At 39.2% G+C, this 17,201-nt stretch overlaps 1 protein-coding gene across 1 annotated transcript in view; it reads right to left on the bottom strand.

Moving 5' to 3' along the window:
- The window catches only part of LOC134658666 (protein enabled), a 41,772-nt gene that overhangs the window by 19,029 nt on the left and 5,542 nt on the right, over window positions 1-17,201 (bottom strand). The window contains exons 2-8 of the mRNA XM_063514319.1: window positions 6,531-6,696; window positions 5,881-6,036; window positions 5,171-5,289; window positions 3,525-3,636; window positions 2,049-2,200; window positions 892-988; window positions 360-410 (exon numbers count right to left, since the gene is read on the bottom strand). Coding sequence (XP_063370389.1) covers window positions 360-410; window positions 892-988; window positions 2,049-2,200; window positions 3,525-3,636; window positions 5,171-5,289; window positions 5,881-6,036; window positions 6,531-6,696 — 853 coding nt within the window. The remainder of the gene's footprint in view (window positions 1-359; window positions 411-891; window positions 989-2,048; window positions 2,201-3,524; window positions 3,637-5,170; window positions 5,290-5,880; window positions 6,037-6,530; window positions 6,697-17,201) is intronic.

The raw sequence follows: 17,201 nt of genomic DNA on the forward strand, positions 1-17,201 counted from the left end.
GAAACATACCTAATCTGACAATTCGAAAAATTTAAACATTAAATAAGTATATTTTAGGACATAAGTGTTCATATAGGTGATACACACATGTATACGAAAGTATAGACTTTAGCGTAAGCTCCCTCCCATAAATAGGTTTATAAAATACTAGCGACCCGCCCCGGCTTCGCACGGGTTAACAAATTATACATAAACCTTCCTCTTGAATCACTCTATTTAAAAAAACCCGCATAAAAATCCGTTGCGTAGTTTTAAAGATCTAAGCATACATAGGGACAGACAGACAGCGGGAAGTGACTTTGTTTTATACTATGTAGTTAATATAATAAATAAATATACATATAATTAGAAATACTTACCGCTGGAGGTGGTTGAGGCGCGGCAGGGGGCGTTGGTGGCGCTACGGGACCCTATAGAAAAAAAAATATTAACAAAACTGGTGCACCGCATACTTGGGATTTTATTAGTTTTCAAATTAGTTTACCCCGGCCGGCGAGAGCAAAAATGCGTCTGCTCCTAGTGCTTAATTAAATATCGACTATTCTATCGACATATGGATGTCGATAGAATAGTCGACTTTTAATTAAGCACATTTTTTTTTTAAACTGAGCCATTAGTATTTGTTATTTATTTCAACTTGATACCTCCACGCGTTTCTAAGAATAACCCTAAAACAATTTTAAACTGAATAAATACAAACACTTGGTTTTAATTTTGTTTACAACAATAATGAATACTTCTGCATATCATAACGGTGGTCCAGTACATCGTGTTGTTTTTATCGACATCGACCAAAGTGTGTGTCCTCGCACTATTAAGCTGTCAACGCATTTTTGCTCTCGCCGGCCGGGGTATGCAAATAACACTTGGCTATATTTGCGGAGTACTCACATTAGGTGCGGGTAGATTTTGATGCGGCGGCACGGGCGGTGGTGCGGGCGGGCCATTGTTCGCTGCCGTTAGGCACATATTAGGCGGCATCGGCGCACTAGTAAAAATAAACATTTAATATGGACAGTGTTACATTAATTATTACCACAATTACACCATTATTTCTATTTCATTTCATTTATTTATTTCAATATAAACTTACAGTGTAGCACCAAAACGTTTACATGAGACTTACGACTATTAGGTTACATTATGAGTTATACCTATATCTAAGAAAGAAAATTAAATAAAGAAACAATGTCAGCTAAATGATAAAATGAATAATCATTATAGATTAAAATTATAGATTAAAATAAAATAATTACAACAATAAAAAAATGTCAGGTCATTGCCATTAAATAATCAAACTTGAGACACTTAAATTAAATTAGACCAATCGAATTACAATAAGACAATAAAAAATAAACAATAAAATAAATTAATCAGATAAAATACTATTTAAGCTTTGGAGACATTTTCTGCAAAATTCACCAACATGATCAGCGAAAACATCAATTATAGTGTATTATAGTGTAATTCGGACAGTTTTACATTTATTATTACCACATAATAAATAATAGTACTAAGTACAGAAGACTCACTCTAACAAAACGCGTCTGTTACGATCAGCACAGATATGGCCGCTAGGTGGCGACAGCGCCACGCGCGGCTTATGGCTTTCCCCAAAATTGGGGCCGAACGGATGTACTTTTAGCTACCTGTAGCAAAGCGACGAAATCGCGGAGTGAGACACGCCTGTTATTACCACAATTACACTATTATAGTGTAATTGTGGTAATGTGAGTGCTTAGATGTGAAAGGAAATCATTCCTCAGCACATTTACGGCCAGCTCGAGCTACGCGCTACGCTCGTGGCTTTGTAGAAAAAAGCGCCTATAAACTACACTGGTAAGTTTTACTTACGTAAGTAGGGACAAAGCTATTTGTTAGAAAGAGATAACGATAATTATCTCTCATTCTGTAGTATAGCTGTGTGTCTTGGGCCTTAGGGTCGGCACCAAAACGTTTGTCACCGTTAGGTGTCATAACTCTTCGCCGACTGACTTCGATTGTGATGTATAGTAGTGTATTAGTTAGGTATATGTGCGAGTATGTACCTGGAGGTGCGATGGTGCGTGTGCGCAGGCTGCGAGGGCTGGTGCGGCAGCGTGTGCGTGTGCGTGTGCGCGTGCGCAGGCGTGCCGTGCGCGGGCGCAGCGTGGGGGGGCGGGGCCGGCGCGCCCGCCGCGCCCGGGATTGGTTGCTGGTGCTGTAAATATAGATATATACTTATTTAGGATACAAGTGCGCAAAGTAGGAAATTCACAACGAGTGGTGATAAATGAAAACAAGACCAAAGGGAGTGTTTTAAACCGACACGAATTGCGAATTATCTTTTCGCACTACGTACAACGGTTTACATTACATATGCCCCTTTAAATTTTTGTACGGGAAAGTAGCAGTATATTATTTGAGTTGGTGACATAGTTTGACAAATAAACAGGTATATGGACAAATAGAAGTAGAAAAAGACGATAAGTGAAATTCTTGATAGCTACTGTTTTAAAATAAATTTCGAATAAATATATTAATATAAAATTGTATACACACGGAATAAGTCGTTTATAGTTATTTATTTTAAGATTAGTTTTACTTATTTTTAGATTTAGTTTTTTTAAGTTTTATAGGTTAATGTTGTTATACACACGTACATTAATATACATTACACGTACTGTCACTGACCGAGCCACTTCTTACACTGAACCCGACTTGGACAGATGTTTAACGAAGTTGAGTATAATTAACAGTCAAATACTAATTATACCGTAAAATAAACACAAATGTTAATTAGCCAAGATACACAAATAGATTAGCCACCATTTGTTAATATATTTCGTTTTGTTGTAGTAGGTACTAATTAGTCCTTAATTATTATTTGACCAGCTGAGTCGCCTAAACATGAAATTATTACTATTCTTTAACAATATAATTTTTTATTCAGTCGAAAACAACAAAGATTATAGTTCTCACGTTTACCGGGAGAGTTTTATAACTGGGTCTTTTTTAGCGAACGAACGGTCGAAAGAATCTAAATGAATCCCGATAATCTGGCTGTCGGTCCCGAGAGTTGGAAAAGGTTAACCTGTCTACCAAGGCTAGGAAACCGGTTAAATTTCCAAACCGTCATCATGAATTTAGCGCAAAATCTTTTAATTTCAGTTTTGTTCGTAAACCGGTTTTTAGGTGAACGTTTTCATAAAGTTCTTGTTGGGTTAACCGGTTTTGAACAATAAAAACCGGTTTCTTACTATGTCGGTGTCTTTATTTACGGCCGGCCGGCCGTCTCGTCACTCGTCGAATAAACCGGTTTATTTAGGTTACAATAAAGTTCTTAAAACTTTCGCGTTCTTATGAAAGTTTGGAGTAAAATCGGTATAAACCGGTATTTACAGCTATTTTTAAAACCGGTTCCGAGCCTTGCTGTTTACTGTCCGTGCTCCGTATATGGGTCACATCACAGCAAGCCTCTATCACAAAGCTGTAAGGTTAAAAATTCAGATTAGGACAGTTAACGTTAAATGAGGATGTGTTACCGCGTGGTGTGGCGCGTGGTACTGGCTCGGCGGGTGGTACTGCGGGTGCTGGTGCTGCGGCGCGTGGTACGCTGGTTGTTGCAGTATGGCTGCGTCTTCGCGCGTCATCGTTCTGAGGAAAATATATTTTAAATTATTTAAAAATATCTGGGAGACCGAGATTTGCTCGGAAAACATAAAAACTCAAAAATGCGCGTTTTCCCAGAGATAAGACCTAGCTAGGTCGATTTTTCGCCCCCGAAAACCCCCATATAGTAAATTTCATCACTACATAGCATAAAACAAAGTCACTTCCCGCTGTCTGTCTGTCCCTATGTATGTTTAGATCTTTAAAACTACGCAACGGATTTAGATGCGGTTTTTTTTATAGATATAGTGATTCAAGAGGAAGGTTTGTGTATAATTGGTTTACCCGTGCGAAGCCGGGGCGGGTCGCTAGTAATATATAAATAAATAAACAGGAATTGCTCGTTTAAAGGTATTAGATAAATTTTAGGGTAGGAAACGAAGAGGAAGACGGATAACGCGACACAATGTATTGGACTAAGAGCTGTCAAAAGCAACTTTCTTACGTAACAACTTACCCCCTCCTTCATAAACGTCTGCTAAGTTAATCAGCTGATGATCGTCGTTTGTCCCTGTCTATGGCATAACGACAAATAGGGACAAACGACGATCATCAACTGATTAAGTTAACAGCCGTTTATGAAAGACATTTTAAGTATTAGTCCAAAACGATAAAAATTTAAGTAAAATCCGCTCGGTTTGGTACACATCAGACAATGTTCTTAGTTCTTACCTGTAACCCATATCTTCATCGTAGTGTTAGGTGGTGTGTCCATTAAAAGGTACAGGCGGATTAGGCGGTTGTGGATAATGGTCGGATGGAAGCAGTCCTGTTCGTGAGTCAATTATAAGGAACTAATTGAGTGTTACCTGTAGCCCATATCTTCATCGTAGTGTTGTGTTGTTATGTCCATTAAAAGGCACAGGCGGATAAAGCGGTTGTGGATAATGGTCAAAAGTAAGCAGTCCTGTTCGCAAGTGAGTCCATTATAAGGAACTAATTGAGTGTTACCTGTAGCCCATATCTTTATCGTAGTGTTGGGTGTTGTGGTGTCCATTAAAAGGTACAGGCGGATTAGGCGGTTGTGGATAATGGTCGGAAGGAAGCAGTCCTGTTCGTGAGTCCATTATAAGGAACTAATTGAGTGTTACCTGTAGCCCATATCTTCATCGTAGTGTTGGGTGTTGTGGTGTCCATTAAAAGGTACAGGCGGATTAGGCGGTTGTGGATAATGGTCGGAAGGAAGCAGTCCTGTTCGTGAGTCCATTATAAGGAACTAATTAAGTGTTACCTGTAGCCCATATCTTCATCGTAGTGTTGGGTGTTGTGGTGTCCATTAAAAGGTACAGGCGGATTAGGCGGTTGTGGATAATGGTCTGAAGGAAGCAGTCCTGTTCGTATGTGAGTCAATTATAAGGAACTAATTGAGTGTTACCTGTGCCCCATATCTTCATCGTAGTGTTGGGTGTTGTGGTGTCCATTAAAAGGCACAGGCGGATAAAGCGGTTGTGGATAATGGTCGGAAGTAAGCAGTCCTGTTCGCAAGTGAGTCCATTATAAGGAACTAATTGAGTGTTACCTGTACCCCATATCTTCATCGTAGTGTTGGGTGTTGTTGTGTCCATTAAAAGGTACAGGCGGATTAGGCGGTTGTGGGGGTGGCGGCGCTGAGTTTCCGATCGGTTTGTTTGCCAGAATCTAGAACAAATGAAAATTGAAGGGATGTTTACAAAAACAACATAACTGTAAGCAGTTGACACTTTTTTTAAGAACATTGTTAATCGTTTCAGGTGTCAACCAGTGTAGTCAGTTATGTTGTTTTTGTAAACATCCATTCAATTGTATAGAAATATAGTAAATACATATTAAAAAATCGAAGTAATACAGAAGTTAAGTCGATTTTATTGAAATTAGCTTTTTCGATTTACAGCCAGATGAACTCAATTGTGGCTGTGGCCTACGCGACTTGTCTCTTTTAGCCTATAACAGGGGTCACCAATTCGTTTCTTCAGGGGTCCAGTTCTTAAAACAAAACGACCATCGCGGTCCGTTTCTCCTTGAGTTTATAAAATAAGCAAAAAAAAATTGGTCTTCGGACCGGCTGCGGAGTGCGGACCGCTGTCCGCCATTTGGTGACTCCCCTACGGCTAAGATGGCCGCCTCTTTATCATTTGTCACCATGGCTGTCACGTTCTAACAAATATGTAAGTGCGAAGTGACGCATGGCATGACAGGTGATAAAAATGCGACCATGATAGCTGGTCTGACCTGTAAGAAAAGTCTAAGTACCTCGAGTGTATGCATCATGGCCCTCGCGAAACTGTCCGCGTCCTCGCGACACGAGAAGTTGAGGCCGTAGACGTGTCGCGCGTCTCGCCATTGGTGGAACGTCGCCGTCGCCTGGTTGTACTTGAGCCCGCGGACGATGCCGCAGTTTATCACCACCTGGAAGAGTGGAAAATTTATCCATATATTATCAATAGAAAGGCATTCGTGAAGAAAATTTTCTAAAGACACTTCAGCAGCCACTAAATCGTTTCCATTTACCAGATTTAAGATCTAAGCTGTATGAGGAACATTTTTAGTGGTGACTGGGCTCGAACTCGCATGTGAGTTTAGTTAAATTGGGGACTATTGAGGCTACAGCAATGTAATCAAATTCGCATGCGAGTCTCGCACCGTCAAATGAGCCCTAGCCTTACGCATCGCGACTCTACTTCGCTTAGATCTCGAGTTGCTCACCCTTATAATTCATCGTGGTTTATTTATTATCTTGGAACTATTTGTTCTACTCAATATATGTGCTTGGGGAAGACTGTACCTTTACTGAACACAGTATACAGACTTTAACTCACTTGCTAAAACACGATGTATATGACACAATAAAGATGATAACAACCTCAGATTAAGAGTCAAAAAGTCTATAGAACATGTCGTACCTCATGGTCGTTGAGTTTCCTCCCAACAACCCTGAAGGTATTGTGCTGGGTGTGGTGGTAGATGTGGACTTTGGACAGCCCCGAGCTGCTGCCTGAAGGCACCCAGCGCTTCAGGCCGTCGTCGTACACCATGACGGAGGCGCGCGCGCTGCTTATCGATTGTTCGCTGTGGACAAAAACATTGTTAAAGTTGACTAAAGAGACAAATGTGGAAGGTTTTTATGCCAGGGTAGGTTAAAGTGCTTGTCTAGACTAGCCTTGACGCAGAAATCGACAAAATTAAAAAGACCCTCTGGATTCCGAAGTAGCTGCTGAGGATGAAACAGGGATAAAAACTGTTGAAAGAGATGAGAGAGTTGTCGACCAAATCAGGGATACGAATGACACTATACCTAATGCTATAAAACGGCGCGACACTATAGTATTATTTTCAAATGTTTTAAGTTTATTAATGCAATACCTAATTATTCGTTCCATACTCGTATAAAGTGATCAGGAGACTATCACGTTGAACGGATTGAAGTCATAAAATACAAATTAACTTTAAGTCATTTACTTAAATAACTATGATGCGTGTCGTTCGTGATCGATTAAGATGCAACTTGATTCATCATATTGATCACAAAATTCACAGATTACACAAGAATAAGAAATCATTAAAATGAAACTTAATTCACAAAACTTAAGGGCCTGTTTATTAGTATTACATATTGATTAGTGTATAGTTTAGTCCGAGTTTACGAGTATACCTTTACTGCAATGGAAACTTTCTATTAGTCCATTTACAAAGGTTTTTCCGTTTGCAAATCGAGCACCTGAACTAGTATTTGCGATTCGCAACAGTTCCACCGGATAAAGTGCTTTATTAGCCAATGGATCATGGCGAATTGCGAGCAAACACGAGATCTGGGTCAACTAAATGCAGGGATGACAGACGGTTTTGCATTTCGGTTCAGCGTTGATCTTAGGCGGATTAAGGATTTAGAGTATTTTAGAGGATTTTCAATTTAAAAGTCGCAATGTTTTGTTTTTGGTGCGTTTTGTTTGGTGATATACGTAAAATCAGGCCGCGTAGCCGAATGCGTAGCCAGGCCTCATATTTACAAAGTTCATTGTTCAATACAATGTCAATTAATTGGAAAACTATTATCTTCAATGCAAATCTGTACGTGACACACATGACATGGCTGCCATCGTCATGTCGTTACCTTTTAGATCCGTTTAGAACAGTGATGTATGCGTTCAGCCTTGCGTAAGCAGGAAAATCAAACATTCTACAGTTTTTAAGGCCGAAGTGCAAGAATTCCCGATGAACGATTGCGTTAAGACTCCTGTGCGGTTACCATTAGTTTGTCACTGACATAAACGCCGTCGAGAACGTAATTTACTTTCTATACATCTCACTCGCACTCGCATATTAGTGCAAACGGGATGTATAGAAAGTAAATTACGTTCTCGACGGCGTTTATGTCAGTGACAAACTGATGGTAACCGTACTGATTTCTAACCTATGAAGTTGGGAAGAATGGGAAAGAATTGAGGTCGTTTATTATTCAATTTAGGCATTTTACGAGGCTTTAAAATGACAAAAAAGATCGCCACTGTCGGCTCTAACCCTACACTTCAGACCGAGAAGATACAGGTGCAAGGACTTTTTTCATAAAAGTATACATCTTATGTCACAGGCCAAGACATTATGTGGTTGATTTCGCATTAGATCTGTCTAAGTTTGTGTATAATTGTGTCATAGTTCTATTCGGTGCAGTCTAGATCTAAAAACTGACGTTCTTTTAGTGCTGTTTCCCGGTTCCTACTGGTTTCAAGGAGCTTAAAATTAGGTCCAATCATTGACCCCATAACACCGGAGGTAGACTATCATCTCATGAATTTGGGCAGCGGTCGCGTGCACATCCCGTGATTGTCTTATGTTAGTTACTATCTTACTTCTACAGTCGAGGTCAAAGATATGTTTACACTTTTGCACCTTACTCCTTTGTAATAAGGCGAAAAATGTAAACATATCTTTGACGTGTACCTGTGTTGTGTACAATAAAGTGATTACTACTGCTACTTGTACACTTGGTTACTATCTCGGTTATGATGGTTGATGTATGGCCTCGGCAGGACGCAGTTTATAAATAGATGCTTTGTGTTTTGTAGCAGAAATACGAACTGCGATTGCTCCTGCAATATGCTAAACATCCAGATTAGACCAGACTGAACAGATTAAAGCGACGGACGTTAAAAATATTGTTTTATTCATGGTTTTCGGAAAAATACGAATGAATAGAATAGTAACATGAAAATAAATGTGAAAAAGTATAATTTTCAAACAAGAAAACTTTAAGGGACCTCATACAACACTATGGCTTCGGTTCGTGAATATTTCAGATAGCATTGCCTACGGAAATGAATATGGCCATGGAAATTTGTCTTGACCAATTTGACCATAAACAGTAGTCAAAGCCCTGAATTTTCATTTATAAAGACATTATCATCATGAATTCATGGGTGTTAAATTATGCATACTAAAAGGCAACTGTCATAATTTGACCCGCATTTGTTTTCAACGAGCCAAGTATGCGCAAACGCTCCTAAAATGGACGTCTAACATTACAAACCACAAAACGCTGTAAGTCCATCTCGATCTCATCTAGACATACGACTTTTTTGATCTAATGCAATGTACTAGAGATTACCCGGAATAGGGTATGCTTAACGCGGTATGTACAAACGAAAACATTTAAGTGGTTATACACCTTATGCAGTGGAAATAAGGTCGACAAATGATTACTCGTTTAGGTATATGGCGATGGATGTAAAATGAGTTCTGAACCTGATATGTTATGGACACGGAGTATGCGATAAAGTCAAGTAAGACACGGATAGTAATGTCGTTATAAAGAGGAAGAAGTCCGTTTTATGTCACAGTAAGGAAAATCGTGACATAAAACTTCCTATGGTACTTAGGAAAAACAAGATCAAAGAGTTTGTTGCGCTTTCAATTACATATTTTAAAATCAACAAAAAAACCGGCCAAGTGCGAGTCGGACTCGCGCACGGAGGGTTCCGCACCACCAACAAAAAACAAGCAAAAAAATGGTCACCCATCCAAGTACTGACCCCGCCCGACGTTGCTTAACTTAAGTCAAAAATCACGTTTGTTGTATGGGAGCCCCACTTAAATCTTTATTTTATTCTGTTTTTAGTATTTGTTGTTATAGCGGCAACAGAAATACATCATCTGTGAAAATTTCAACTGTCTAGCTATCACGGTTCGTGAGATACAGCCTGGTGACAGACGGATGGACAGACGGACGGACAGCGGAGTCTTAGTAATAGGGTCCCGTTTTTACCCTTTGGGTACGGAACCCTAAAAAATATGAAGAGGAATTAAGGCTTCGTCACACAGGCGCGTTTTTCGGGCGGGGTGTGAGCGGGGCGCGCCGCTTTTACATATAAAACGCTCACGCCCCGCCCGGAAAACGCGCATGTGTGACGAAGCCTTTAGATTTATTGTGACGTCACATCATGCATTCTCAGAATACTAAAGTCAACCGCATGGCATTTGTTGCAACGTCTGTAGAGGTATTGTTTAACCCGTAGAACGACCACCGTACAACAAATTGATGCAAAGCAATTTGACCCATATTGATCTGTAGTAACACACGTCTGATACTGAGTCGCTGCGACCCAAATTGAGTTAGTATCACACGTGTGATACTAAGGCGCTCCATAGATTAAAGAGTAAGAGTTATTTGAGATTTGACTGACTAGCTCTGGTCCAATGATGCAAAACGGCTTCGAGTCCCCACGTAGAAACGCACGTTTACACGCCGTTTGTATTGTATGAAATTACATGTAGCATGTCATGTCACATCGCTTACGCACTTTTAATATAATTTAGATATGAAAGTGTTAATTTTCAAGCCTAGCTTGATACTGTTTTCTCGAGTGTCCATTTCGTTACGTTACGTAACACAACGGACGTGAGATTGCCGAAGAAGGCCGCCGCCTACTACGAGTGGGCTCAATATTGACAAATAGCCAAATGTCAATTGGTCACTTTCATTGATACGAGTAATATCGTTCTTAATTTGTGTTTGTTAATTTAAAGGCCAGTGTTTAACTGCTAATACATACTTTATTTATCATACGGTTTTGGGGGAATGTTTTACACTAGCCAAAAAAGAGTAGATAAAACCTGTAAATCAGAAATTTTTAACATGTCTACCGGTTAAACCTGGTGTTACCATGGTTGCCAGTACAATTTAACACTGTGTTAACTGTTAACCCCGGGTCAGTGGCTAACCCTGGCGGGCACAAGTGGCCCTAACCCGTAGCACATTTGGAGCTTAGGTACTACCCATTTTTTGAATTAATTTATACTTTATAGTCATTGTTAAATTACATTAATAAAGTGGGTATAGTTATCTACTCTTTCTGAAACACCAATATAATAAATTATTATATGCTGTAAATAAAACGTTAGAATAGGTACATAAAATCCATAGCAAATAGAAAAACTTTTATCCTAATCATAATGTCATACGCACCCTGAAGGGAGGGTCGAGAAACGATGACAATATAAGTCATAAAAGGGAAAGGTCGCATTGTTAAACTGTCGCCTTTTCACACAAAGAAAACCGTGTGTCCGAATAGCTCAAATAACATGTATTCATTAGATTCTTTTATTTTATATTTCATAGAGTTTTGGGACCATTTATTAGTTTTATTCTTAAGGCAATAGAAAGAGCTTGCATAATGAGTGTGACTAGCAAAGCAATGATGATGATGTTTGCTTCCGAAACGTCACGAAGCGTCCGCTAGCTGACGCGGTTGCACAGAGCGGGTGAGCGGGTTAACGAAAAATAGTGTGAGCAACGCTAACTGGCGCGGACGCGTGCGGAGAATTTTTCCTACAATGACACCCACGTGCGTGCGCCCGCTCCGTGCACCCTCGTCAGCTAGCGGACGCCCTTTAGCTTGGGCAGATATGCTTTGGTAAAGTGTCATTCAATTCAATAGAACTTGCTAACTATGTAAACAAACCGCCATACTTAAATTGACACTGAATGACAATTTACTAGTAACTTTTGTTTACATAGTTAGCAAGTTCTATTGAATGACACTTTATGTCCGGCTGTTCGCCTCTAAAAATCGCATCTGTACTGAATCTCTTTAGTCTAATGTTAATTTTCAACGGCTTAACGTGAGAAATATAAATCACCTACATTTACGACCTACAGTTCGCACTCGCTACATACGAGTATAATATATGTAACGGAAGAGCAAATTGGTAGTAAATTATACGTGCCCTATAGAGTGACAGGCACAAAAGCAGGGGCCCGTGAAATGATCACGGTATAGGAACAAAACAATACAAATACATAGCTATAACCACTCCGGCCCAGGGACATATGAAAACCTATCATCATCTTCCTCGCGTTATCCCGGCATTTTGCCACGGTTCATGGGAGCCTAGGGGTCCGCTTGGCAACTAATCCCAAGAATTGGCGAAGGCACTAGCTTTTACGAAAGCGACTGCCATCTGACCTTTCAACCCAAAGGAGAAACTAGGCCTTATTAGGATTAGTCCGGTTTCCTCACAACGTTTTCTTTTAGCGAAAAGCGACTGTAAGCGAATATACTTGATCAAGCAGATCTTAATTGTCAGTAGAAAAAGGCGGCAATTTTGAAAAATGTAGGCGCGATGAATATCGTCCCGTTCGCGCCTTTTTTTATTGACAAGATTTGCTTGACCAACTATATCGAATGATATTTTGTACATAAGTTCCGAAAAACTCATTGGTATACAAGCCGGGGTTTGAAGCCCTCCGGATTGAAAGTAGTCGCACGCTCTTACCGCTAGGCCACCAGCGCTCTTATGAAAACCTATAATGATCAAAAACACAACAACGTTACGCTGATTACCAGTCCGCCGAACGATATCAGCCTGTCAGTTGTTCGGAACTGTCAACTTTTTGTGACAGGCCGATATCGTCCGGCGGACAATAATCAGTGCCCCTTTAAAAACTCTATTGCAACACCTATCAAACATACAAGTTACGTTATCAACGAATCCGGGGTTAATGCAAACATATTACCTTCGGCGTGTGGGCTCGCCGTCCTACACTTCACTTTTACTTTTGCGACATAAAAAAGGTTCGGGTTTGGCCTAGTTTGGAAATACGTAGGCAGGAGGTCATTAGTCTTACTTATTACTAATACGATGGATAAGCGTGAAACTATGAAGATAGTACAGACTGTATACAGAGTATGGAATTTTGGATACACGCGGCCTGACGGATCACTTCACTACATGTATAAAACAAAGTCGGTTCCCGCTATCTGTCTAGGTCCCTATGCATGCTTAGATATTTAAAACTATGCAACGGATTTTGATGCGGTTTTTTTTAAATAGATAGGGGGATTCAAGAGGAAGGTTTATGTATAATTTGTTAACCCGTGCGAAGCCGGGGCGGCGCGAAATGAATACCTATGTAAAGTCAGACGTAGTTCCTATAGACTGTAGTAAGTAAATAGAAACCCGTAAATAAGTGCTGATGTGCAAATTCCATTACGGCGCTAAAAAGGAATAAGATATTTTGATGAATAATTAAGTAGTTTTATAAAATATTTACTTATAGAATCGTTAGCTGTTTTCTTTTTCAAATCTAGACTAATTAAAATCTTAAAATAGGTACCTACAATTTTTTTTTCTTTATGAACCAAAATGTAAATGTTTGAGTTGACTTTTCACACACTAATTTCGTTAATATTAAGCGGATAATTGAACAAAATCCTACTATAAACGAGCATCTTCATCTCCGCAATCCATCACGCACCCCCAAGCATTGTTTACCAACATCAACCTCATCTTATCATTAACATGTATACAATTATGCACTTTATTGCACTGTAATAAAAACTATACATGCAGTCGTTGCTTTAGTCATCCCACATGTGGCCCGCATCTTTCGCCATGCCGGGCCCACACAAAACCGCAAATTCTCGCTAAACTAATTCAAACTTTATTCCAATAAAATAAGGTTGAGTTTCCAGCGAAGAAATGTGTTAATGAAGGTTAGTAAATTAAGAATAACAATAGAGAAATAATAACAGTAAAGCTGCTGGTTTCGCAATGTGATGAAAAAGGGCTTAAAGGCACACTTTGGGGTATTCAAAACGGACTCAAGTCACAAATGTCACAATCTAGGCCAAAAGCTTGTAGTATGGGTACTGATGAAGATACATTGATAAACACATACATACGAGTATTATGTGACTCGGGATCGAATACACTGAAGGACAATGAAAACTGGTGCCTTTGTCAATTTGCAGATGAATACTTATGTGTGCAGGAAAATTTCCGAAAATGTGACATTTCCACTTAGAAAAAAATCGGAAAATTCTCATATTTTTCGATAACTCCGACATAATTTCGGAGAATTTTTCCAATTTTTTGAAAAATTTCCTATACGAATATAAGCTTTTACCGGGATCCAAACTAGATAGGTACTGATATTTTCGGTGTACAAGCCAAAACACTTACGACAAACTTTTCATCGAATATTATTTCATCGACAACGATTCATCGAAACATTAGTACTCGTAATATTGTTTGGCGTTATTTTGTTTCATATACTACTTATTTCAATTTTTCTTACTGCGTAGAAATACTATTTAATGAATATTACTTGATCGCTGATTCGTTTCAAATTATTTTAAATTGACTCAACTACTAAACATTGCAATTCATTTGTTCGACGTATTACTTTAATACATTTTTATATGTCGTACTACAAATTTATACATTTTTCTGTTGTAAGAATTTTAAAATTATGTATATAATTATCTCATACAAATATGTATAATAAAACTAAGTAGGTTTCGGTTAGGTTAGATTAGAACTGAGAACCCACACAGAAACGAACGGCTTTCAAAGCAGGTTTAGGTTAGGTTAGAACTGCGACCCCACACAGAAACGAACGGCTTTCAAAGTAGGTTTAGGTTAGGTTAGAACTCCGACCCCACACAGAAATGAACGGCAATCAAACTAGGTTTAGGTTAGGTTAGATCTGCCACCCCACACAGAAACGAACGGCTTTCAAAGTAGGTTTAGGTTAGGTTAGAACTGCGACCCCACACAGAAACGAACGGCTACCAAAGTAGGTTTAGGTTAGGTTAGAACTGCGACCCCACACAGAAACGAACGGCTACCAAAGTAGGTTTAGGTTAGGTTAGAACTGCGACCCCACAAAGAAACGAACGGCTATCAAACTCACAAAGTAGGTTTAGGTTAAGTTAGAACTGTGACCCCACACAGAAACGAACGCCTACCAAAGTAGGTTTAGGTTAGGTTAGAACTGCGACCCCATACAGAAACGAACGGCTTTCAAAGTATTACAAATATTAAATAAATATGAAATATTACAAATTGAAATAATATTATGCGTAATAAATTTTATTAAATGCAATCCAAAATTAAATAAGAAAACCCGTAAAGAAATACCACGATATAAACTATATGCATAATAACTCGAGTACTAATTAAAAGTGCGAGATTTAAATTTACTAGTATCAATTCTTCGACGCAATGACTTGTCGATGAAATGAAAATACTTGAAACGTTGTCTTCGAAATAACATTCGATGAAATGTCTGTCGGCAATTCAAGGGTAAACCCGTTCTAACAAGTATGTAAGTGCGAAAGTGACGGGCATAGTGACAGACGATAAAAACGGAACCATGCTGCGCCCGCAGATCATATTGCTAACCATGTAACATAACATAATACCTATCTATGTCACATTACCATTTGAAATGTCGAGCATGCACGTCCTTTGTTCGGCAGTTGAACTAAACGGATGATAATGTCTCGCGTAGGACAGAATACAATCGGCCTCTACGTAACGTTATTCATAAAAATGTATTCAAAGGGCCTTCTTCGTCAGTCGGTTAGGAAATCGTTACACTGGCGATTAGTCAACGAAATATACGAGCCGATTTTAAAGAAGAATGTGTTTTCTTTACAAATAAATAAAATTACATATTTGGTGCACACGAAAATATCGGTTTACCCTTGAATTGCCGACAGACATTTCATCGAATGTTATTTCGAAGACAACGTTTCAAGTATTTTCATTTCATCGACAAGTCATTGCGTCGAAGAATTGATACTAGTAAATTTAAATCTCGGCTCGGCTCGTATTCGTTGACTAATCGCCAGTGTAACGATTTCCTAACCGACTGACGAAGAAGGCCCTTTGAATACATTTTTACGAATAACGTTACGTAGAGGCCGATTGTATTCTGTCCTACGCGAGATATTATCATCCGTTTAGTTCAACTGCCGAACAAAGGACGTGCATGCTCGACATTTCAAATGGTAATGTGACATAGATAGGTATTATGTTATGTTACATGGTTAGCAATATGATCTGCGGGCGCAGCATGGTTCCGTTTTTATCGTCTGTCACTATGCCCGTCACTTTCGCACTTACATACTTGTTAGAACGTGACAGGCTGGTGACAAGCGATAAAGATGCGACCGTGCTACCGCCTCTGCTAGTTATAAACACTGACTACATACAGTGACAATTGCTTTTTTATTTTCTTAAAAGTTTTGTAAGGTCCATGTGGTAAGACCGTTTGTCTATAAGCAAAGACCGTCCACGTCAACTTTAACTTCTTGCGTTTATACACATACTCCACTTGCAGAGAGAGAGAGAGATATCAGTAATATGCCGACACGGTTTGTTAAACTAACTTATAAGTTCATAATAAGCATTATATATCAGCATTATATATCATAGTGGATCATGGAACGCTCATTTTGAAATTAGAACACCGTTGGCCGCTGGGTGTATTTCCGAAAATAAAGTTGTACCTACATAGACTACGTTCATTTTCAGAATTTAAGTTTTCCTATATGCCAAATTTTATAGTTCCGTAATTTAGCCGTGAATATGTTCTTGATAATCTAGGGTACTTCTTTTTGTAATTATTTTTGAAAAGATGTGTCCCGCCGAGTTTGTTGCCGGTCCCATATTGGGATACCCTCCTCCAATTGAGGGGGGATTTAAATCTTCTCGGGGCAGAGGTGTAGGGTTGGAGCCGGTCTACCTAGCTTTATTTGACGTTCATAAGCGCATTGTAATTATGCCTACTTGAATAAACTATCTTTTATCTTATCTTATCTTATCTTTATAAGTTAAACATACCAATGAGTTTTTCGGAACTTATGTACGAAATATCATTTGATATTTACCAGTCGCTTTTCGGTGAAGGAAAACATCGTGAGGAAACCGGACTAATCCCAATACGGGCCTAGTTTACTCCCTCTGGGTTGGAAGGTCAGATGGCAGTCGCTTTCGTAAAAACTAGTGCCCACGCCAATTACTGGGATTAGTTGCCAAGCGGACCCCAGGCTCCCATGAGCCGTGGCAAAATGCCGGGACAACGCGAGGAAGATGAATAAGCATTATATGTACCTAGTGTATCTACATCCATCAGTATTAAATAAATAACGGCAAAGTGGTCAAATATATTACAAGTTGCAACACATCTTTGTAATCACAGTAAATCCAGTTGTGTTGCGATATATTATTCTATACTTATTTAAAGTCGACTGTTTACAAACTTTCCTGCAAAATTAATTACGTACGAT

Source organism: Cydia amplana, chromosome 23 (assembly GCF_948474715.1).
Source record: "Cydia amplana chromosome 23, ilCydAmpl1.1, whole genome shotgun sequence".
Lineage (NCBI taxonomy): Eukaryota > Metazoa > Arthropoda > Insecta > Lepidoptera > Tortricidae > Cydia > Cydia amplana.